The 24,485-nt window shown below is 48.4% G+C and overlaps 1 protein-coding gene across 1 annotated transcript in view; it reads right to left on the minus strand.

The window, feature by feature from the left end:
- The window catches only part of F13A1 (coagulation factor XIII A chain), a 392,887-nt gene that overhangs the window by 111,705 nt on the left and 256,697 nt on the right, over nucleotides 1-24,485 (minus strand). The window contains exon 10 of the mRNA XM_073678719.1: nucleotides 9,551-9,639. Coding sequence (XP_073534820.1) covers nucleotides 9,551-9,639 — 89 coding nt within the window. The remainder of the gene's footprint in view (nucleotides 1-9,550; nucleotides 9,640-24,485) is intronic.

Genomic DNA, 24,485 nt, shown 5'->3' on the forward strand with positions numbered 1-24,485 from the left:
AATTTTGTCAGCCATCATTGTGAGGTTCATCTTCTGTACATCCTTGGGTAAAAATTATCTTTTCACCTACTGTTACTGTGTGCATAATTTAAGAATTCAGCCTGAGAATAACGCTCTCCTGGAATTTTCATACATGCCTCTGCAGCTGAGTCGACACAAGTTCTTGGTGTGAGTACTGGTTCAATATAGATATTTATAGAAGGACTGTCTCGGGAGCCTCACACTTGCAGTCCAGTTATGGAGTCTGAATAGCAGGTAGCCCTGGTGACAAGACTTCCCATCTAGATTTGACTAACATTACTTTGTTGGGAACAGACGATGACACAGGAGGTAGCAGAATTGTCAGTCAAGTTTAGATGGGAGTGGTATACACCAGAACTGTTTGTCTACTAAACCAATGCCCAGTAGACATTTAGGCAGAAATTTGCATACAGCACCGGAGGTGTTAAATATTAATAAATATTTTTTTTCTAATAGTGCATTAAGACGTGTTGATTTTGGCCTGTCAATGTACCATTAACGAGCGTGATTGACTACATACAACCTGTTCGGCAGCGGCCTAGGTTTACACGAGGCTGACAAATAATAATAGGGTCAAAATGATCACTTATGCAATTCATCCCCTTGCAGAATCATGTTTTGCTACACATTCCCTTTTTACATGATGTCGACATCAATAATTTTTTAACACCCGACCAACAAACGTTTGCTCGTTCATTGGGTAATTGCCGGCATGTCTACATGGGAAGATAATTGCAAACGAGCATTCCTGTTCATGAATCCATTCGTCCAAATGTAACATTAGATATGCTTTATTACTTCTCCTATACATGGGTGTGTTCTGAAATATCTCTAAAGCCTTTATATTCAGTATATACTGTAGCAGTTTTAGAGGTTTAAAAAAAGAGTTTTGCACTAGCACTGTGTTTGTTAACTTCCAAGCTGCAAACAGGGGCACCTTTGCCTGGTGGAATCACTGCGCAATATACGGGGACCGGCCGGCACACATCCATATAGCTCAGCTCCTTCTCCACGTGGATTGTGGACAAATACACCCAACAAGTGTGACGCACCCCTGGGCCTGTGTCACGCTGCGTTGCGCACGCGGGAGCTTACCCGGAGCCGGATCTCTTTAGGGTTGTAGTCTCGTGGCGGTGATCCGGTCCGTGCCCAGGGAGTCAGACTAAGTGGCGCTGTATTAGCGGTAGATGTTGGACGACTACGCCACCCGTTGAGTACAGCTAAGGAGCTGCTGCTGCAGGGCAGACCGCTGAGGCCGGTGGTAGGATTGTGCAGCGTGATAGTATAACCCCCAACGGGAGGGGTATGGCCTCAGGGCAGCCGACGTGGATGATGGGGGTAGCAGGAACCACTCGGAGACGGTACGGTGTAGTTCAGGGTCTTTACTGGTGACAAAGATAGACCCTCCCGGAGTACTGGCTAGCGATTGGGGCCTGGTCAGTCCTTGAGCAGATGGGATCTCCCCTGGCCAGGCGGAGTTGTAGGCCTCCCAAACTAACGATACTCTTCCGGCTACCTTGCTAGAGGCGGGTATAAGTAGCCCACGTCCCTCAGTGTACCGTGTGGTGCTCACCCGTATGGCCGGTGACTCGGGGCCTTCTAGTAGCTTCCGCTCCACGACGGCGGTGCTGGTCCCACGCGTGTGACCGTGCCTTCGGGTTTCTGGGCCAGAGGACCTGCAATCCCCTGCCGGTCGGTTTCTGCTGCTGGATAGGAGTTAGTCCCCACAGCCTCGGACTCCGGGTCCGGTGATAACTTCTCAGTCAGGGCGAGCTCTGCAGCTGCCAGCCCCTGACTCCTTGTAGCACTGCTCCCACAGAGCTCCTGATGTTCTTTTCCTATATCTGCTTCTCTGTCTCTACTTCTTCTCTACTCACTAACCCTGCCTCAGCCCTAGGTTTATATAGGGGAAGTTCTTCCCCTCCCAGGACTGGGCAGGAGGTGTGGCATGCATAGGATCCCTGACCAAGAGACCTCCCACCTGCTCTCAGACATAACATTGCTGTTACTGTGGAAACCAGACCCCTGGGGTGCCACATTCCCCCCTAGTGAAATTTAGTACTCCGGGACTAAACACATTTTTAGAAAAACATAACAAGGTATAAACAATAATAATACAATAAGAAAAACACATAAAGATGGTTACGGCGTGTCCGCAACCGGGTGCAGTTTTGAAGAAAAGCAAGGTGTCCATTTCACCAAAACAGGGAGACGTAACCAGGTAGGGGTCTGTCCTGCCCCGAGTCCTTAACAGTCTTTAGTCCATTCCTAGGTTACGCTCCAACCAATTGTACAAGGATTCCCGGTAAATCCACCAAGGACTCCTAAAAATAACTAGAAACACATAATTATTTACAAGTAACAAGAAAAACAGGTAACCATAAATAAAACAACTTATACACTTCAAATCCTCCAACGTGCGGGTAACTGGCCTCTAGTGGCCCTAGTGGACCTACGGAGCTGACTGTCTAGCCCCGAACTACAGGGTGTAGGAACTGTCAAGGGTAAACTGGGCAGCTGTCCACGGGCCCTTTGGCTCACTAGAGGCATGGCAGGTTCACTATAAGCAGAGGGTTGATCCTCCTGGTCTGCTGGTGTGGGGTCTTCTGCCTCCTGGACCGGCTGTTCTTCCAGCTCTACCTGTTGCTCCGTAGGTGCTTGGGATGCTGGTTGGAGGAAGGTGAGTACGGGTACCACAACTGCACCATTGACTTGAGTCCAAGACCGAGGGAAGTCTCCGAGCACAGTACTAACCATATCTTCCCTTTCCTCTACGGGTCGAGGGTCTTCTTGTTCCTCTTCAGGGTTCCGTAGCTGTTCGGGACACTTCTTCAGGTGATCCCGGGACACAATGGTTGTGGTTTCCCCTCCGTCTTTACTGATGGTACAGACCTTTGGGTTGTCGTGGCTTGAGGGCAGTACGATGTACGGGTCCTTCTCCCACTGGTCGTCCAACTTGTGGAGCCGCCTTTTCCTCTTCAAGACCTGCTCTCCGGGTACCAGGGGAACAGCGGGAGCATACTGGTTGTAAGTTTTCTCTTGTCTTTCCCTAGCTTGACAGAGACTTCGCTCCACGCTCTCCTGTACTTTCCGGTACTGCTGCTGCCTCTCTGTGTCCCAGTCTGCTTCTGGTGAAGTGTCCTCGGGTGTCAGGACTCCCATCTCCAGGTCAACAGGTAGCTTACCAGGTCTTGCCCTCATCAGGTAAGCCGGGGTACAGTTGGTGGAACCTACCGGGATGTGGTTGTATAGGTCCACTAGGTCGGGCAGCCTCTCAGGCCACAGACTGCGTTCTTCCAGGGGCAATGTTTTCAGAAGATCTATCACCACCTGGTTCATTTTCTCACAAAGTCCATTAGTTTGCGGATGATAGGGTGTCGTCCTTATCTTCCGGCAGCCATACAGAGTGCAGAATTCTTGGAAGACCTCCGCTTCAAAGGCAGGTCCCTGGTCTGTCAACACTTGGTCCGGGTACCCGTGTGGACGGCAGAAATGCTGCTGGAAGGCTCTAGCTGCTGTTCGAGCGGTTAAGTCCTTGACGGGGACGACAACCAAGAACCGGGAGTAGTGATCCACGATGGTTAGTGCGTAGACATAGCCACTTCTGCTTGGGGTCAGTTTTACATGATCCAAGGCTACCAGTTCCAACGGCTGCCGGGTGACGATGGACTGCAGGGGAGTCTTCTGGCTGGCACGGTCCTTCCTTCTTAGGTTGCACGGGCCACAGTCTCTGCACCACCTCTCGATGGTTGGCCTCATGCCTACCCAGTGGAACCGCCCGCGCAGCAGGAACTCCAGCTTCTTCCATCCGAAGTGTCCAGCCCCGTCGTGGTATGCCTCCATCACCACGGCTGCGTCTCTTCGTGGCACCACTACTTGCCAGATTAGTTCATGCATCCGGGAGTTAACCATTCGGCGGCACAACTTCCCCTTATAAAGGAACAGTCGACTCTTCTCAGCCCACAGTTGCTTGGCTTCCTCCGGAGCGTCTGGGTCAAGGCGAGCCTCTGGCCGAGTCAGCATCTCCTTCACCAGTCGGACGGCAGGGTCACTGTCTTGCGTTTCCTCCCAGTTGTAGTGAGGCAAGGGGTTAAACGTAGCGGCTTGATTACTCCTTACCCGATGGGAATACTGGATAGTCCCATGACGGTGGAACGCGGGGAGTTCGACTTCTTCCAGTCCCTCTGGATCTTCTCCTACGTCCGGTAGGTTTGGCATCCTGGACAGGGCGTCCGCGTTGGTATTGGAGCGTCCTGCCCGGTATTTGATTGTGAACTCATAGTTGGACAGACGGGCCATCCATCTCTGCTCTAGGGCACCGAGTCTTGCCGTGTCCAGGTGTGTCAACGGGTTGTTATCCGTGTACACGGTGAACCGGGAAGAAGCGAGGTAGTGCTTAAAGCGTTCGGTGACTGCCCACACCACTGCCAGGAACTCTAGCTTAAATGAGCTGTAATTCTCAGGGTTTCTCTCGGTGGGTCGCAGTTTTCGGCTGGCGTAAGCGATTACTCGTTCTTTCCCCTGCTGGATCTGGGACAGCACGGCTCCTAGCCCGATGTTACTTGCGTCGGTGTAGAGGATAAAGGGCTGGCTGTAATCAGGGTACGCCAGGATTTCATCCCCCGTGAGGGCCATCTTCAGCTGGCGGAAGGACTCTTCTTCTAACTTCTCCCATCTGAAGGGTGGCTTCTGGTTCTTGGCCTTCCGGGACTGGCCTATCAGGAGGTCCTGCATAGGAGCTGCCTTTTTGGTGAAACCGGGGATGAATCTGCGGTAATAGCCTACCAACCCGAGGAACTGCCGCACTTCCTTTACACTGGAGGGACTTGGCCATTCCTTAATTGCGGTGATCTTATCAGGGTCGGGAGCCACTCCATCAGCGCTCACCACGTGTCCCAGGTACTGCACCTTTGGTTTCAGGAGGTGACACTTGGAGGGTTTCACCTTTAGGCCGTAACTTGCCAGAGCTTCGAACACTTCCGCCAGGTGTTTCAGGTGGTCCTCATACGTCTTGGAATATACGATGACATCGTCCAGGTACAGCAGGACCGTCTCGAAGTTTCTGTGGCCCAGACAGCACTCCATTAATCGTTGGAAGGTTCCTGGTGCGTTGCAGAGTCCGAACGGCATGCAGGTAAACTCGCTAAGTCCCATCGGGGTGGTGAATGCGGTCTTCTCCCGGTCCGCCTCTGCTACAGGAACCTGCCAGTACCCACTAGTGAGATCCAAGGTAGAGAAGAAGTTAGCAGATCTTAGAGCAGCCAAAGACTCCTCTATCCTTGGTAAGGGGTACGCATCCTTGTGTGTGATACGGTTGATTTTCCGGTAATCTACACACATCCTCATGGTGTTGTCTTTCTTTTTGACTAAGACTAGTGGAGCTGCCCAGGGGCTACAGCTATCCCTGATCACCCCAGCCTCCTTCATGTCTCTAAGCATCCCCTTGGCGTGTTGGTAGTGTGCAGGGGGTACGGGTCGATACCTCTCTTTTATGGGAGGATGGTCTCCCGTGGGGATGTGGTGTTCTACCCCCTTGACTCGCCCGAAGTCTAACGGGTGTTTACTAAACACTCTCTCGTACTCTTGAACCACCCGATAGACTCCCTGTTTCTGGTGTGAGGGAGTGGAGTCAGTACCCAAATGTAGTTGCTGACACCAGTCCTCCATTGTTTTCTGAGAGCCGTTACCTTCCTCCGGGGAAGATGGAGGCAAGGGTTCTACGGACTGTATGGAATCTTGATTGATGGTATACAATTTGGCTAGCGTGGCATACCGGGGCAGGTACACTTCCCTCTTCCCAATATTTATTATGCGAACGGGCACCCTCCCATGGCGTACATTGACCACCCCCCGTGCTGTCAAAATGGTGGGCCTACTGTCTGAGTAAACTGGTTCTACCATTGCCTGGTAATCTCTACCTCTCAGACCAATAGCTGCCCGGCACCAAATCATCATTTCACTTTTCGGGGGCATGGCAATAGGGAAAGGGTCACACATTCGCACGCTACCAATCTCACCACCGGAGAGTTCTAGCTGTTGCCGTCGCATCAGTGCCCGGATCTCTTTCTGGAGCACTCGCTGCTGGCCGGAGCTGGTGTTCTTGGCAACCTGCTGTAAAAGGAAAATCACCTCTGCAAGACAATTTTCAATTACATTAGTTCCTAGAGTTATCTTTGGGTGACTCTCGTGTTTGTCAATGTCTACAATGATCAGTCCCTGTGCTGCCAGTTCGACTCTACCGATTTTAATGGTCACCTCTTTAAATCCAATCTGTGGCACGGGCTGACCATTGCTGGCGATGATACTCAAGTCGTCGTCAGGGTAGCGGGTGATATCCGAGTCATTCCAGTACTGCTTGAAGAGCACGTACGGGATGGTGGTGACCTGTGACCCAGTGTCCAGTAGGGCACTCATAGGAATGCCATCCAGTACCACGGGTAAGACTGGACGTCCTCCCACATATTTGTTGCGCCAGTTCGATGGGCCTGGTGATCTTTTTCCTGGGGGTTGGCCCTCTACCCCAGGTTGTGCCAGTTTAAAGGACAGTACCTTGCCATATGTCCGGGTTGATTGCAGCGGCGGCAGATGGGTCGTCCGTCCTCGTTGTATCGGTCGCTGGGTCTTCCTCTGGCCGGTGGGGTCCTCCTTGGTCGACGCCACGGGATGTCCTCCGGTCCGGATGCCAGCTGGATCTTCCCTGGAGTGGAAACCTGTAAAGACTGCACAGTTCGGGTTAGCGCAGCAACGCTTTTAGCTAGCTCTTGGACCTGATGGTGCAGGTGTGGAGCCGGGTCATTGTTCAAAGCCTGCGCACCAGCTCCCACAGGCCCTGCCGACAAGGGCGCCGCCTCCTGGTGGTAAGTGGTAGTGGGGCGTCTGGGGGTCACAACGCCACCTGGTGCCGGTTCTCGAAGCACCCGGATGGCTCTGTCCTTGAACTGTGCAAATCCCAGATGAGGGTCCTGTAAGGCCATTGCCCGCAACTGGGTTCGGTGGGCATTGCAATATAAACCCTCTATAAATTGTTCAGTCAACAGCCTGTCCTCGTCTCCCACGCCGTCAGGGTCGGTCTGCTTAATGGCTCTCAGGGCCTCTTGTAGGTTCAGGGCATAGTCCCTTATACTCTCATGTGCCCGCTGTTTGCACCCGTAGAATCTAAGCTTGATCTCGGCTGAGGTGCGGGTATCAAAGGTGTCCCTCAGCCGGGTTAGTATCCCTGCGACAGTCCTCCCCCCAGGTGGCCAGGACTTTACCTCCCTTTGGGCTGCCCCGGTTAATTGGGCCACCAGGATGCTCACTTTTTGCTCCTCTGTGAGGGGGTACACCTGGAAGAGGCTATCCAGCTTTTCTCTAAAGTCATGCAGGGTACGTGACTCCCCTGAGTACTGGGGTAGCCAGGCTGCCCCCGGGATATAGGGCATGGTGAAAGGCATGACCGCAACAGCGGTGGCGCTGGCGGGGGTTGAAGCGGTGAAGCTCTCCTCCGTATCCGACATCCTTCTCCCCCCTAGTGGACCGTGGCCTACCTTGCGATGATCCTCTTCCGTAGGCCGCGGCTCCGCAGTGGATCGTCAGGGTTGAGGACCTTCCGTCGCGCTCCTGTGACGTCGGCGTCTGCTGGGCTCCTTCCAGGACCTTACGCAACGTCCGGACGTGAGGCGGGGCTTCAGTTCTCGCGCGCTTTCGGAGTCCACGCCCCTCTTCTTCCCGCGCGGCGTCCTCAAGATGGCGTCCAATGGCGGGAAAACTCCACGTATGGCGGGAAGAAGGCCGAAGATGGCGCCGGATGGCGGGAATCTTCACCACAGGTAAGTTTGAACAGTCTTTTTCAGGCACGCAGTACCCGGTGGTTGTGGGCACGAAATCCTGCCGACTACGCCAAAAGTTGACGCACCCCTGGGCCTGTGTCGCGCTGCGTTGCGCACGCGGGAGCTTACCCGGAGCCGGATCTCTTTAGGGTTGTAGTCTCGTGGCGGTGATCCGGTCCGTGCCCAGGGAGTCAGACTAAGTGGCGCTGTATTAGCGGTAGATGTTGGACGACTACGCCACCCGTTGAGTACAGCTAAGGAGCTGCTGCTGCAGGGCAGACCGCTGAGGCCGGTGGTAGGATTGTGCAGCGTGATAGTATAACCCCCAACGGGAGGGGTATGGCCTCAGGGCAGCCGACGTGGATGATGGGGGTAGCAGGAACCACTCGGAGACGGTACGGTGTAGTTCAGGGTCTTTACTGGTGACAAAGATAGACCCTCCCGGAGTACTGGCTAGCGATTGGGGCCTGGTCAGTCCTTGAGCAGATGGGATCTCCCCTGGCCAGGCGGAGTTGTAGGCCTCCCAAACTAACGATACTCTTCCGGCTACCTTGCTAGAGGCGGGTATAAGTAGCCCACGTCCCTGAGTGTACCGTGTGGTGCTCACCCGTATGGCCGGTGACTCGGGGCCTTCTAGTAGCTTCCGCTCCACGACGGCGGTGCTGGTCCCACGCGTGTGACCGTGCCTTCGGGTTTCTGGGCCAGAGGACCTGCAATCCCCTGCCGGTCGGTTTCTGCTGCTGGATAGGAGTTAGTCCCCACAGCCTCGGACTCCGGGTCCGGTGATAACTTCTCAGTCAGGGCGAGCTCTGCAGCTGCCAGCCCCTGACTCCTTGTAGCACTGCTCCCACAGAGCTCCTGATGTTCTTTTCCTATATCTGCTTCTCTGTCTCTACTTCTTCTCTACTCACTAACCCTGCCTCAGCCCTAGGTTTATATAGGGGAAGTTCTTCCCCTCCCAGGACTGGGCAGGAGGTGTGGCATGCATAGGATCCCTGACCAAGAGACCTCCCACCTGCTCTCAGACATAACATTGCTGTTACTGTGGAAACCAGACCCCTGGGGTGCCACAAGTGCACCTAAGATTTGGACACACGGACACACAATCCAGTACCCGGCACAATGGGACAGATTTTTTTTTGGCATTCTGCCAGGACCTTGATTGAGCATAGTGAAACGCTCTGCAGGATATTTGCCAGGGTGCAACGCTTTGCAGGACAGTTCATTTGGAGCGAACAAAATCTCTATTGAGCATAGTGCAACGCTCTGCAGGACATATGCTAGGATCTCTATTGAGCAGAGTGCAATGCTCTGCAGTACAGTTCATTTGGAGCGAACAAAAGGATCATCATACAGATATATCCATAGGAATTTTCATATGGACAGATCATTAGTGGCAGAAGATAACAAAAGGTAGAAAACACTGTTTTGGGGACCTTTACCTATATATTCTTTTGGTTTATATTCATATGGAATACCACAATTATTTCTATATTTTTCAGTTTTGGATTTACTTCTTAGCGCATCTCTAACTTTTTACATTAGTTTTAGAGGTTTAGTGATGACAGGTTACCCTTAATTTAGTAAGTCTGCCCTACCAATTTAATGTTGAGATAGGGGTAAATAATTGGTTTTGAATACTATATGGAAGATTTTGTTGACAGTCCCACAAATCAGTCCTTTATAATGAAAATAAATATAATACAGTATACTATTCTTACCTCAGCAAAAAGGAATGGTGTATCAAATTGGAAGCAAACATGACCATGCTTAATAGCCTGGACAGAGGCAGGGCCGCATCTAAACATTCCTAAATTGATGACAAATATTCAGTGTTAGTAGACTGTACCCATAGTCACAAGTGCAATGGATGGAAGTGCATTTATTAGATTTATGTGTAGAGAAAGGTATGCAGATTCTTGAAGGTTATAAACCATTTCCTCAGTGTGGGCAGCTTGCACAGCAGTCACCATTCTTGGGCTCCATTAGGCTTAGTCTATCAGGAAGGGTTTTTTTTATGATTACTTCCATTCACACTGCTGGGTTTGTCACTAGTGATAGTAATCTATTTGCATAGGTACTAGTTCAAAAACACTAAAACTAGAAAAAAGGCAAGCCAATAAAATCAATAAGATATTTATTATTAATATATAAAAAAGCAATAAATACAATAATAAACAAACAGAAGAATGGAATATTACAAGTAATGGAAAAAGTGGGTGATATCACCATAGCAAAAATAAAACACAGTGGAAACCTTGCTAGATCGATAATATATGAAGCCAAAAGGGTATATCTACAAAAAACAACAATTATCCACCTTACAGTATCAGATAGAAAAAAAGGTGAGTACATAAGGAAGTAAGGCAAATAAACATGGTAGTTAAAGTAAGCCTCCCAAAAAGAGAAATCTAGGTAGCAGTTCAGTAGCACCTGATCTAAAAAGTACAGTAGTTAGGATCTCATTCAGTCAAAACACTTGTCCTTCAAATTACTTTCTCAGCAAGAAAAACCTCATCCTAAAAACTTCTACCACAAATATCAGCTGATCCCAATGAGACCACCTTCTGGAACCTCCAGGAATCAGCTGTGTTCATTGAAGTAATTTTGATACAGCAATTCATTTTGCCTAAATTACTGCTGTAGTAAAAATATGTAAGAAATAAATATGAGCTAGCAACATAATTATCTATATAAATAAAAATGTAAATGTTCGTTTGTTCAAATCTTAAATCTCCGAAATTTCTTCACCGATTGCTTTGATTCGAATACACGCATGTTTTTATATGCCTACTATGTTTTTATATACCAGTTGTTGGATGTAAAAGCAACAGCGAGAGGGGGGTGTTACGAGCTCGGTCCCAGGCTGACTCTCCCCGGCTGCCCGGCATTCTCCCCCCATTACTGACATCTCATTCTTAAACCCTTCTCCCTCTCCTTCATTCGCCCTAGCCACTGCCTATGCTCTGCTCCTTTTGTGTCCTCCGTGGGGTTGGGGGAGAGGGGAATGACGAGACCATCTGTTCAAGGCCGAAAGATGCTGCTGCTCATCACCACCACCGCCTGAGAGGCGGCCGCCTCTGCTCTCCGGCACCGCTGCTTCTGCGGCTTCTTCTCCGGCAGGTCAGTCTTATTTCCGACTGCGCAACAACAAGCGGGGGAGGGAGGGAAGGAGAGATGGAGGCTGCACGGAGAGGCGCCGGCTGCTGCCTCCCCTCTGGGCGCTGAGCTGGGCCCGAGCTTCGCAGCAGTGGGCGGATAGCGAGCAAATGCAAATCCCACAGCGCCACCGGCAGGAGCGGCGCTGTGATCTGGCCAGAACCGACCTGGGACATGTCTAGCGGATCACCCCCTCCTCCTCTGCCGCCTGCCTTCACCTCTGCGCCCCCTCCTGTCACATTCCCTCTGTACTAGGGAATTGCATAACTAGCAATTCCTGACATGACCGGCTCCATTGTGACACCTGACTGTGTCAAAATTTCAAAGCAATCGGTGAAGAACTTTTGGAGATTTAAGATTTTGAACAAACAAACATTTACATAGAAACGTGCGCTTTTTCTTTTCTTTCTTTTCCATTTAACCACACTGACCTACAGCAACGTGTGGCCAGGTACAGCTAGTAGGTCATAGAAAATACTTGTAGTGTTGTGTGCATAATTTCTGCAATGATTACCTATATCTATGGGGCATTTGAAATGAAATTGAGGAGAATCTCTAAAAAGGGACCACGGAGTTCACTAAGAGAGAAAGTCAGAATAAGTTGCTATCCTATCTTCCATATATATAATGTTGTGAAGTTCCATGGCCCACTGAACTCTACTGGTAGGGCCGGCATTAGAGGCAGGCAAACTAGGCATTAGCCTAGGGCCCCCACTTCTACAGGGGCCCCCAGCCAGCAGATCACATTGCCGCTATGGGGCCCATGAATCAGGGCACCCCGCCCCATGCCTGGTATCGCATATTAAACTGTATCAGCATCCTAGATGCTGATACAGTTGAACGCAATGATGGGAGAGGGAGCAGTCAGGAGACGCTTCCTCTCCCATCATTCCCCCTCTGCGTCTGACGTGTCAGCGCAGTGGGGGCGATGACGTCACTTCATTGTGCCACGCTGTGTCGGGCAATGGAGCTGCTGCGGAGACATGTTCCAGAGGCCTGGAGCAGTGGGGGAATGGGGAGAGGTGAGTATGTATTTTTTTTTTAAAACCAGTGAGTACGTGGTGGCCATAATTATGGAGGACTATGGGGGCTGCATTTTACTATATGGGACTACATTATAACATATGGGGGCTGCATTCTACTATATTGTGGCTGCATTATGCCATATGGGGGCTGTATTATACTACATGGGGCCATAATACTGGAGGGCTATGAGGGGCTGTATTTTACTATATGGGGCTGCATTATACTATATGGGGCTGCTTTATACCATATGGGGGCTGCATTATACCATATGGTGGCTGCATTACACCATATGGGGCCTGCATTATACTACATGGGGGCTGCATTATACCATATGTGGACTGTATTATACTGCATGGGGCTGCATTATACTATATTGGGCTGCATTTTACTATATGAGGGCTGCATTATACAATATGGGGGCTGAATTATGCCATATGGGGGCTGCATTCTGCCACATGGGGGCTGCATTATACCATGTGGGGCTGCATTATACTACAAGTGGCTGCATTATACCATATGGGGGCAGCATTATACCATATAGGGACTGCATTATATTACATGGGGCTGCATTATATCATATGGGGGCTGTACTATACTACATGGGGCCATAATACTGGAGGGCTATGGGGGGCTGCATTTTACTATATGGGGCTGCATTATACTATATGAGGGCTGCATTATACCATATGGTGGCTGTATTATACCATATGGCGCCTGCATTATACTACATGGGAGCTGCATTGTACCATATGGGGGCTGTATTATACTGCATGGGGCTGCATTATACTATATGGGGCTGCATTATACTATATGGGGGCTGCATTATACCATATGGGGGCTGCATTATACCATATGGGGGCTGCATTATAATATATGGGGCTGCATTATACTACATGTGGTTGCATTATACCATATGGGCACTGCATTATACCATATGGGGCTTGCATCATACTGTATCAAGGACTATGAGGTTTATTATACTATATGTACTATATGGAGGCTGCATTATACTTTATCAATTACTATGGGGGGTGCATTATGCTATATGTACTATATGGGAGCTGCATTATATTCTGCATAGTCAAGGACTATAAAGCAATATACGAGTGGTTTAAGGGGAAACGTGTAAATGTTTTGGAGTGGCTTAGTCAAAGCCCAGACCTTAATCCAGTTGAGAATCTGTGGTCAGACTTGAAGATTGCTGTTCATCAGAGGAAACAATCTAACTTGAAGGAGCTGGAGCAGTTTTGCCTGAACAAAAGTTCATTTTAATCAATAGATTTTGGAATAATAATAACTTCCACAATTGGATGTGTTTAAATAAAATGTTCCTGTGCTGAGATAATCTTTTACATGTGTCCCTGCTGTGTACTGTGTAATGACTGTGTCTGACTGTGCAGAAACATGGCCTGATCATACCACATCTCCTGGCCAGGGAATGGAAGCAGACAGGACAGCTTGGGATCGGATCTGATTCTTTTTGTTAGGTAAAACATTTCCCTTCCTGTTTTTAAACAATGTTTTGCTTCAAAGAAATAATCATTTGCGATCCCATGCTATAATGTCTGTATACTTTCCCCCCTCCACCCTCCTGCCCAGGAGCTGTGGCATGATCAGACCATGTTCCTGTACAGTCAGATATATCCATTACACAATACACAGCAGGGGAACATTTATCAGATTATCTCAGCACTGGAACATTTTTTTAAACACATCCAATTGTGAAACTTATTATTATTCCATGATCTGTTGATTAAAATGAACTTTTGTTAGTGGGAAAACCACTTTAAGGAATGGGCAAAAACCCTAGTGGCAAGATGTGGAAAGCTCACAGAGACTTATCCAATTGACTTACAGCTGTAATTGCTGCAAAAGGAGGCTGTACAAAGTATTACCTTTAAGGTGGTGAATGTTCACAATTGTATGCATGTTCTTTAAATGAGCCGATGTGAACCCTCAAAAGAAACTGTGAAATTCCAGGTTGTAAGGTAGCAAAACACTAAAAAAATGCCAAGGATTGAATACTTTTGAAAACCACTGTATATTCTTATAATTCATACTGGATATTACAAATATATATTACAAAACCAATTTTTTTAGAGACCACATTACATTTGAAGGGACTTTAAAGGGCCTATGTGACAGAAAATACCCCAAAGTGACACCATTTTAAAAACTGCACACCTCAAAGTGCTCAAAAACACATTCAAGAAGTTTATTAACCCTTTTGCTGCTTCACAGGAATTAAATTAATGTGCAAGTAAAAAATGAAAATTTTAATTTTTACCACAAAAATGTTGCTTTAACCCCAACTATTTCATTTTCACAAGCGTAACAGGAGAAAATGGACTCCAAAATTTGTTGTGCCATTTCTCCTTAGTATGCTGATACCTCATATGTGGTGGCAAATTACTGCTTGAGTGCACAGCAGGCTGCGAAAGGAACACAATTTGACTTTTGGAGTGCAAAATTTTATAACGTTCAGCCTTGAAAATAAAAAATAACATTTTTCCCATAAAAATGTTCCTTTAGCCCCCAAATTTTTAATTTTCACTTCACAAGGGTAACAGGAGAAAATATGTGATTGAAAACTACTGCTTGGGTGCATGGCAGTGCTCCGAACGGAAGGAGAGCAATTTGACTTTTGGAGGGCAAAATTGGATGGAATAGATAACGGACGCCATGTCGCATTTAGAGATGAGCAAGCACTAAAATGCTTGTATGCTTGTTACTCGGACCAGAGCAATTCCTAATGCTCGTATGCTCATTTCGGGTAACGAGTAGAGATGAGCGTTGTTCTACTCGAACTGTTGGCCAATCTCAAATTCGAGCTGTTTTGGGCGGTGTTCGAGCCGTTCGGCGAACACGAACAATTTGATAAAAATTCGGCTGTTCGAGGTTATGTTCGATAACTGTTCGTGCACCAAAATCATAACTGGATTTTTTCTCAGTAATGATGAAAATTAATGTTATTACGCAGTTTGAGTGTACAGCGGGGTGGGGGGAGGGGCAGGGGATGGATCTCTGCAGGAACAATGAAGATCTCCATTTTTTTTCTCTTTCCCGCATTTGCAGTGGGGAGGTGCAATCTGTCAGCCTATCAGCAGCGCACACACGGAGCGAAGTGCTTTTTTTCACACAAGCAAGGGCATGTGTCATTGGCAGTGTATGTCACATGTCCTTGACCTATAAGACCAAGCCATTTTCCCCGTCGCCACCATTTTCTCACTGCTGCAGCTGCGTGTTAGACGGCACCGCTGTTGCTGTGTGCGCTATACCTTGTTAATTTCAAGCCAATTTTCGCACAAATATACAGATAGCTTGGGAGTAGGGAATAGTTGTGATTGCAGTCCTTTTAAGGACTAGGTTACAGCATTTCCTACGACTTTTATCAGGGAGGTCTGTGCTCTTAAATAGATAGGTTGTGGGAGTAAAGACTAATTGTAATTGGAGTCCTTTTCAGGACTAGGTTACATCAGTTCCTATCAGTTTTTGCCAGGCAGGTCTGTGCCAGTGGTGTGTAAGTTTTTTTCACAGCATTTGGCTGAATCTAGCAAAGCTAATCCTTTTTGGCCTATTGCAGAGTGTGTTAGTCAGTGGAGTAGCCTATCTGTGTTGCAAGATATACCACCTGTGTATAGAATACCAATTTTTTTACTGCACCTAGTGAAGTAAAATCTTTTGGGCATAGCATCATTCTATTAGTCCATCTATACTGACCTCCATCAGGTTGCAAATTAAAACTAATTTTTATCTGCATCTACAGTACCTCTGAAAAAATATTTGGGCTTATAGCTGTGTGTGGGACTTGTTGTATTAGTCCATCTATACTGACCTCCATCAGGTTGCAAATTAAAAATAATTTTTATCTGCATCTACAGTACCTCTGAAAAAATATTTGGGCTTCTAGCTGTGTGTGGGACTTGTTGTATTAGTCCATCTATACTGACCTCCATCAGGTTGCAAACTGAATATATTTTTTTCTGCATCTACCTCTGAAAAAATATTGGGCTTCTAGCTGTGTGTGGGACTTGTTGTATTAGTCCATCTATACTGACCTCCATCAGGTTGCAAACTGAATATATTTTTTTCTGCATCTACCTCTGAAAAAATATTGGGCTTCTAGCTGTGTGTGGGTCTTGTTCTATTAATCCATCTATACTGACCTCCATCAGGTTGCAAACTGAATATAATTTTTTTCTGCATCTAGCTCTGAAAAAATATTTGGCCTTCTAGCAGTGTGTCGGACTTTCTCTATTAGTCCATCTATACTGACATCCATCAGGTTGCAAATTAAAACTAATTTTTATCTGCATCTACAGTACCTCTGAAAAAATATTTGGGCTTCTAGCTGTGTGTGGGACTTGTTGTATTAGTCCATCTATACTGACCTCCATCAGGTTGCAAATTAAAAATAATTTTTATCTGCATCTACAGTACCTCTGAAAAAATATTTGGGCTTCTAGCTGTGTGTGGGACTTGTTGTATTAGTCCATCTATACTGACCTCCATCAGGTTGCAAACTGAATATATTTTTTTCTGCATCTACCTCTGAAAAAATATTTGGGCTTCTATCTGTGTGTGGGACTTGTTGTATTAGTCCATCTATACTGACCTCCATCAGGTTGCAAACTGAATATATTTTTTTCTGCATCTAACCCAGCCAATAGTTTTGGCCTAATACCGCAGTTTGGCCACTCAGCTCTGCTCGGTTACCATCCATTGTTTTTTTGTGCAAACAACTCCAGAGTTGTGAATTAGTTAACCACCAAAATGAGTGGAAAAAGGCCTGCTGCTGGTGGAAAGGGGAATAGGCGTGTTGGAAGGGGAAAAAAGGTTGTGTCCGTGGGGTAGGTGTTAAAGCAACAGTAACATCTGCAGAAGAAAGACCATCTTCCAGCCAAACTAAAATGTCTACTTCTTTTAGCGGACAATGTGATAAGATCCCTTTCTTACGGCCACGCCAATCGCTACAAATTCCAGATGAGGCACAAAAACAGCAGGTGCTTCAACGGATATCAAGTGCTCCTTTAAGTGGGCTCTCCTCCACATCAACTTCAACATCACAAATACCCCAGTCCTCAAAGGTGTCACCCAAATCGCACTTGCTTCCTCACAGCTCCCAAATCTCCAGCTGCCCATCTGAGTATGAGGTAGAACAGATGGTTGAGTCTGCAGAGCTGTTTACTCATACTATAGCCTGGGAATCAGAGGTCGACTCCAGCGCTTCTGTGAATCCAGACGAGGAAATGATCTGCACTGATGCCCAGAATCTTTATGAGTCGGATCCAGGACCAGACGCAGAAGGTTCTGACCATAATGTAGACCCTCATTCCCAAACTGTAACTCCTGTTGGTGGAGACAATGAGGAAGACGATGATAAGACTCAAATACCTGATTGGAGCGACAACTTTAGTTTTTTGTCAGGGCAGGAACAGGTTGGCTCTGAGGACGATGGGTGTGATAACACACAGGGTGATGATGATGAGGTTGGAGATCCCACTTACTGTCAACCCACAGTCAGCCAAGAGATGAGGTCAGCAGAGGAGGTGGAGGAAGATGCTAGTGACGACGAGGTCAGGTTGCGCCTTCCTGGACAGAGACGTAGTACTGGAAGCACATCAACAACTGCATCCTCAAACACAACTCTGCCTCTCACCACAAGTCGTGGTGGCTCTTCAGGTCGCATGGGTGCTAAGCCTTGCATAGCCTGGGCATTTTTTCAGATCGATAAAGATGACCCAACTCGTGTTATCTGTAACATTTGTCAGCAAAAGCTAAGTAGAGGCCAAAAAATACATAGTTTGAGTACTTCATGCATGAACCGGCACATGGACATGAAGCATAAGTTGCAGTGGGAAGCTCAGTGTGCTACAATGCGGTCTAGCCGGCCGGGCCAACCACCGTCTGCCATATCTTGTGCATCCGCGGCCTCTTCATCCTCTGTGACTGGGGGGACAGCAGTCACACCTGTTTTGGGGCGCAGACCTGCCACCTCTTTACCCGCAACAGCCAGCGTGATTGGCAGGTCATCATTTTCTTTGGAGGTGGTAACAGCAGCTGGTGTTGAGCGCTGTCCGACATCGATAGCACCACCTTTGGATCAAGGCAACCTAACATGTCCGCCTGCATCTTCCTCACAGACCGCCAGTTTGCCGGGGACACCCTTATCAACCCCGTCTAAGCACAATAGCCAGCCCTCGGTCCCTCAGATGTGGACAAGTAAAAGACCATTTCCTCCTAGCCATGAGAAAGCTAAGAGGTTGAATTTCACCATCTGCAAGCTCTTGGCTACAGAAATGCTGCCTTTCTGCCTGGTGGACACAGAGGATTTTCGAGACCTTATGTCCGTCGCAGTGCCCCAGTACCAGATGCCCAGTCGGCACTGCTTCTCAAAGAAAGGTGTGCCTGCGCTCCACCAGCATGTCGCACACAACATCACCGCTTCTTTGAGAAACTCTGTGTGTGACAGGGTGCATTTCACCACAGACACTTGGACGAGTAGGCATGGACAGGGGCGTTACATGTCGCTGACTGGGCACTGGGTAACTATGGTGACAGCAGGACAAGGGGCTGCTGTCCAAGTCTTGCCGTCCCCACGAGTTGTGCGTCAATCCTCTTTATGTCAAAGTTCCTCCACTGCTTCTGCCTCCTCAACCTCCTCTCGGTCTTCCACCTGCACCCAAAGCCTGTCTGGTCATGCCACAAGCTTTCTAACTGCGCAGAAGGGATCCTGCACACCTCCTTACTATGCTGGCAGTAGGGCTCAACATCATCAGGCGGTTTTTACATTGAAATGTCTGGGAAATGTGAGTCACACAGCTGAGGAGTTGTGGTCAGCTCTGGAGAACCAATTTCATGAATGGTTGTCTCCACTGGACCTGAAACCAGGGAAGGCCGTGTGCGACAATGCTGCAAACCTGGGTGCGGCCCTTCGCCGGGGCAATGTCACACACGTGCCTTGTATGGCTCACGTGTTGAACCTGGTTGTCCAGCAATTTTTAGCCCACTATCCCAGACTAGATGGCCTTCTGCAGAGGGCACGGTCGCTGTGTGCTCACTTCCGCCGTTCGCATCCCGCAGCTCAGCGACTTACATCTCTACAGAAGTCGTTGGGCCTGCCACTTCACCGGCTAAAATGCGATGTGCCTACCCGGTGGAATTCAACTCTGCACATGTTGCAGCGACTGTGGCAGCACCGACAAGCCCTGGTGCAATACGTTCTGACGTATAGCCTGGGCCAACGAAATTCAGAGGTGGGGCAAATCACGCTGGAGGAGTGGTCTCAGATTAGGGACCTATGCACCCTTCTGCACAGTTTTGAAATGGCGACGAAGATGTTTAGTGCTGACGATGCCATTATCAGCATGACTATTCCGGTGATTTACATGCTGGAGCACATGTTAAACAGAATTCGGAGTCAGGTGGTGGCACAAGAGGAGGTGGAGGAAGTAGAAGAGGAGGAGTTGTATGCGGAAGGGCTAACATCTGCAAGGTCCAGACGGTCGGCAGCACCAAGGCGGCAGGCATGTGAGGGTGGGGGAGATGGTTTTACCAGGGCGCATGGTAGCAGCCAAACTAGTGAGGAAGGTGCAGGAGCCCAGGAAGAAGTGGAGGACGAACTGATGGAAGACTCATCAGATGAGGGAGACCTTGATCACATTTCTGTTGTGCGAGGTTGGGGGGAGAGGACAGAGGAAGGAAGCATGATTGTTACCTCGCCACCAGCACAACAGGGACTTGGTGCTCCTGGATGCGCAACACACATGAGTGCCTTCTTGCTGCACTACCTGCAACATGACCCTCGAATTGTGAGAATTAGAAATAATCCTGACTACTGGGTTGCCACACTGTTAGATCCCCGGTACAAAAGTAAATTTGCAGAAATTATTCCTGCCATAGAAAGGGATGCACGCATGCAGGAGTATCAGCAGAGACTGTTGCAGAATCTTACATGTGCTTTTCCACAAAATACCAGTGGTGCACGTAGTGAATCTCACAGTTCCAACTTGCCAACCGTGGGACCGTCAAGTGTTCAGCACTCAAACCGTAACAGAACCACAGTATCTGGTGGTAACATCAATTTTGCGGAATCATTTCACCACTTTTTTAGCCCATCCTTTGCAAGGCCACAGGAGACAAGAAATCTGACACATAGTCAACGCCTAGAGACGATGGTACAGGAGTATCTCCAAGTAAACATTGAAGCCACGACTGTGTCACTGGACCCTTGCTCTTTTTGTGCTTCCAATCTGGATAAATGGCCGGAGCTAGCCACTTACGCCTTGGAGATCTTGTCATGCCCCGCAGCCAGCGTTCTGTCTGAGCGTGTGTTCAGCGTTGCTGGTGGTGTGCTGACAGATAAGCGCACGCGGCTCTCCACTGATAATGTAGACAGACTCACATTCATAAAGATGAACAAATCATGGATCCGAAACGACTTTTCTACCCCTGTGTCATCCTGGGGAGAGTAAAAGCTTGATGATTGTTTAAAATCACCCTACCAACCGTTTTAAGCTTTCAAATTACTAATCATGTTTATCTGTATCTTGACTGGAAAATAATTTGGGCTTTGTAGCAGTGTGCAGCACTGATCCTATTAGGCCATCTATAATAAGCTCCACCAGATTTAAAATTAAAAATAATTTTTAGCTGCATCTAGCCCTGAAAATAATTTTGGGGCTCCGAGATGCGCAAGACACATAAGTGCCTTCTTGCTGCACTACCTGCAGCATGACCCTCATATTGTCAGAATTCGAAGTAATCATGACTACTGGGTTGCCTCACTCTTAGATCCCCCAAACTTTTCGATCAACCTTTTCATTTTAATAAAGACCAAAAAAATGGTCATTTTTTAAATTATAAGCATTAGCAGGTTGTTAGAAACTGAAATCAAACAGTTTTCAACTCAAAACTTTATTCTAGGTGATGTTACATTTTCACATAGGACCCCTTGTAGGACCCCTTGTTCGAAAGGAAGCTTCTGAACTCTCTCGTCCATTGAATTTGTCAGGTTTGGATGGTTTCTGCTTCAATTGTTTTGCATGAGGACAGAATACCCTCCCAGAGCTGTTGCTTAGATGTGAACTGCCTCCCGCCATCATAGACACTCCTTTTAATGATGCTCCAAAGGTTCTGAATGGGGTAGAGGTCAAGGGAGCATGGGGTCACACCATAAGTTTGTCCCCTTTTATGCCCATATCAGCCAGAGATGCAGATGTTTTATGTGCAGCATAAGATGGTGCATTATCATGCAGAAAAATGATCTTGCTGTGAAATACACGGTTCTTCTTCTTGAACCATGGCAGGAAGTGCTGTTTGAGAAAATCCACATACATTATGGAGTTCATCTTTAGCGCCTTCAGGGATCCTAAAGGGGGCCGACAATCTCTCTCCCCATGATTCCAGCCCAAAACATTACTCCACCTCCTCCTTGTTGGCGCTGTAGCCGTGTTTGCGTGGGGTGTCCATCAACCAGCCATCCTCCACTCCCATCCATCTGGACCATCGAGCGCTGCACGGCACTCATCCGTGAACAAAACAGTTTTTGAAATCAGTCTTCATGTAATGTTTGGCCCCCTGGAGCCGTTTCTGCTTGTGTGAAGTGGATAGAGGAGGTCGACAGGATGGCGTATGCACAGCTGCAAACCTCTGAAGGACCCTGCATCTTGTTGTTCGGGGGACGTTGGAGGCACAAGCAGCTTCAAAAACTTGTCTGCTGCTATGACAAGGCTTTTTTGCCGCTGCTCTTTCAACCTGACGTAATTGCCTGTAGGAAAGAGTCCTCAATTTGCCCTTATCAGCACGCACACGTGTGTACTGTGAATCAGCTACATACTTCTTGATTGCCAAGACACTTCATCCTGATCATCGCACAATGTTGATTGTAGTCATGCCTTGACCTAAACACTCCACAATTTGTTGCTTCTCAGCAGCCGACACATCCTTTTTCTTTCCCATTTTGGCAGAAAATGTAGGCTGCTGAATAATGTGAGAGAGCCTTCTTAAGTAGTCTTGCCTTTCATTGGACACACCTGCCAAACTAATTAGCACTGGTATCTGCAATTGCTTACATTGATATAAAGAGCCCTGACACACATCACCATCAATGAGTTTAACTGACAAACAAACAAATTCTTCCCTTATCACTCCTAAACACTTTTTGCATAATAATTTGGAACACAGTGTACATGTGCTTTTCCACAAAACACCAGTGGTTCACGTAGTGAATCTTACAGTTCTAACTTGCCAACCGTGGTCTGTATGGAGTTGTTCAATAAAGGGCCCAAAATTAGATAACATAGATGGGAGAGGTCTCTATGAATAGGAATTCCTAAGTATTTGATACCCTGTGAGGGCCAGGCAAAGGGAAAGTTGGACTGGATGGAATCCTATATGGATTTGGGGAGGGAGACATCGAGGGCCTCAGACTTCGCTGCATTGATTTTAAAATTTGACCATGTAACAAAGTGATCTATTTCAGCCATAACAGCATGGATGGATATATGTGATTGAGTGATATATACTAGGACATCATCAGCAAATAGAGAGTACTTGTACTCGGTGCCTCCCACCTCAATCCACCTAATATTGGGGTTATGGCGAATTGATGAGAGCAGGTGCTCCGTCACTAGGATGTATAAGGGGGGGACAGAGAACATCCCTGCCTTGTCCCATTGGTGATTGTGAAAGGTGATGAAAATGTTCTGACGAGCCCCCTGGGCCTTGGGGACAACACAGCCGGACCCTTTTTGGTGGATGCTGGTGGTTGTAGTCTCCGTGGCGGCAACCCGGTTCCGTGGCTCAGGGCGGTCAAACCAGTGGCGGAACTATTTATGTGGTTTTGATGTTAAATGTCCGACTACGCCACCCGTGGCTTGCGGTCAGAGTGAAGCCCGCTCAGGCAGGCCGCCTGAGGCTGGTGTTGTGGGTGCAGCAGAGCGTAGCATAACTCCCACGGGAGGAGTATAGCCTCAGGGCAGTGTATGCGGAGGATGGGGGTGATGGTGCAGGGCAGCAGCAGTAATGACACGGAGTCAGTGATGCAGTCCAGGGCCTTTACTCACAGTTCTTATTATCCAGACCACGTCTGCAGGTAACGCTGCCCACGTCGTACTGTGCTCACCAGGGAGGGGCTCAGACAACTCCCAGATAACTTTGGAGTTCTTCACAGGACCCCCTTTGTGTGTCCTTTGTCTGGCCTTTCTTACCACCATGTGTCCGGCTGCCTCGGGCCTCCTCTTGGTAAACTTGGCGCCAGTTTCCCTGACCCTATTGTGGTGCCTTCCTAGCGGGTGTAGCGAGGGGCTGCGCCACATAAAATGTCACAGCCTCCTGTTTCTAGCTGAGGGTCGTTTCCTGCCTCCACTAGTTCGGGGACCGGTCTCCCCCTTTGGCCTGACCCTCCACGCAGGTGGATTCTGGCGTGCGGTGGCGACTCGCCCGTCCGCACCCCTGAGATCCCTTCGTTCCTCGTTCCTGGAGCCTTCTCCGCTCCTCTTCCTTCCTTCTCCCTCTTCCAGGCCTGGGCCTCTGTTACTAGGCCCGCCTCGGAGCAGAGCTCATGCAGAGCCCCTGCTCCCTGCCACTTCTGCTCAGACTTCTCTGCACTGAACTAAGATGGTGCCCACCTTTTATACTCCCTTCTCAATGCACCCAGGAACTGCTTCCTCCCTGCTCCTGCACTACAGGGTTCCCCTTCCTCAGTGTTCCCTCCCCCCACTCCAGCCAGGGACAGGGACTGTCGTGCCAATCTCAGGGGCATATTGGTCGCCCTGCCCCACGGCAATGTGGTGTAATGCATGCAGGTGTCGGGTCCTGATCCACACTACATCCTTACCTGAGAGTGAGATATCACACCTCTGGGTGAGGTGCAATACCTCTGTAGCAACCGAGCCCTCAGGTGCTACAGTTCCATTTATCTTCAGCCTAGGTGACGTATTGCGATACAGGGCCGTGATTTGGCTATAAAAGGGTCCCCTAGACCCCTACCCGAAGCTTTTTAAGAGAATCGTATATGGCGTGCCAGGAGACTCTATGGAATGCTTTCTCAGCATCCAACGAGAGTATCTAATTACAAATTTTTAACTGCATCTAGCCCAAGAAATACTTTTGTGCCTAGTAGCAGGGTCTGCTAGTCAGCGGATTATCCCGGCTGTTAAGCAAGCTACACCACCTGTAGTTTGGACACTTCATTTTTTCAAAGGAAATGCTTCGGGACCACGGGATACTCAGTGAAGAGCATCAGGAGCACCCCAAGGCATAGGGGCTGGGACTGGCAGTAGGATGCCTTGCGGTGGACAGCCGAGCTCGATCCTTATAAAAGCTTTTTAACTGCAGCAGCTTTAGTGGACGCTACTGGAGCTGGAATTACGCGGCTGCTGGCATGAGACTTGCCCTCCAATAGATCCTTGTAAATGGATTTAAAGTGTATTCATTCAAATTAGAGAGACAATTTAAATTAAAAAGCTT

The sequence above is a fragment of the Phyllobates terribilis genome, unplaced genomic scaffold (genome assembly GCF_046119375.1).
Source record: "Phyllobates terribilis strain yellow unplaced genomic scaffold, ASM4611937v1 Scaffold_4__5_contigs__length_816908805, whole genome shotgun sequence".
Classification (NCBI taxonomy): domain Eukaryota; kingdom Metazoa; phylum Chordata; class Amphibia; order Anura; family Dendrobatidae; genus Phyllobates; species Phyllobates terribilis.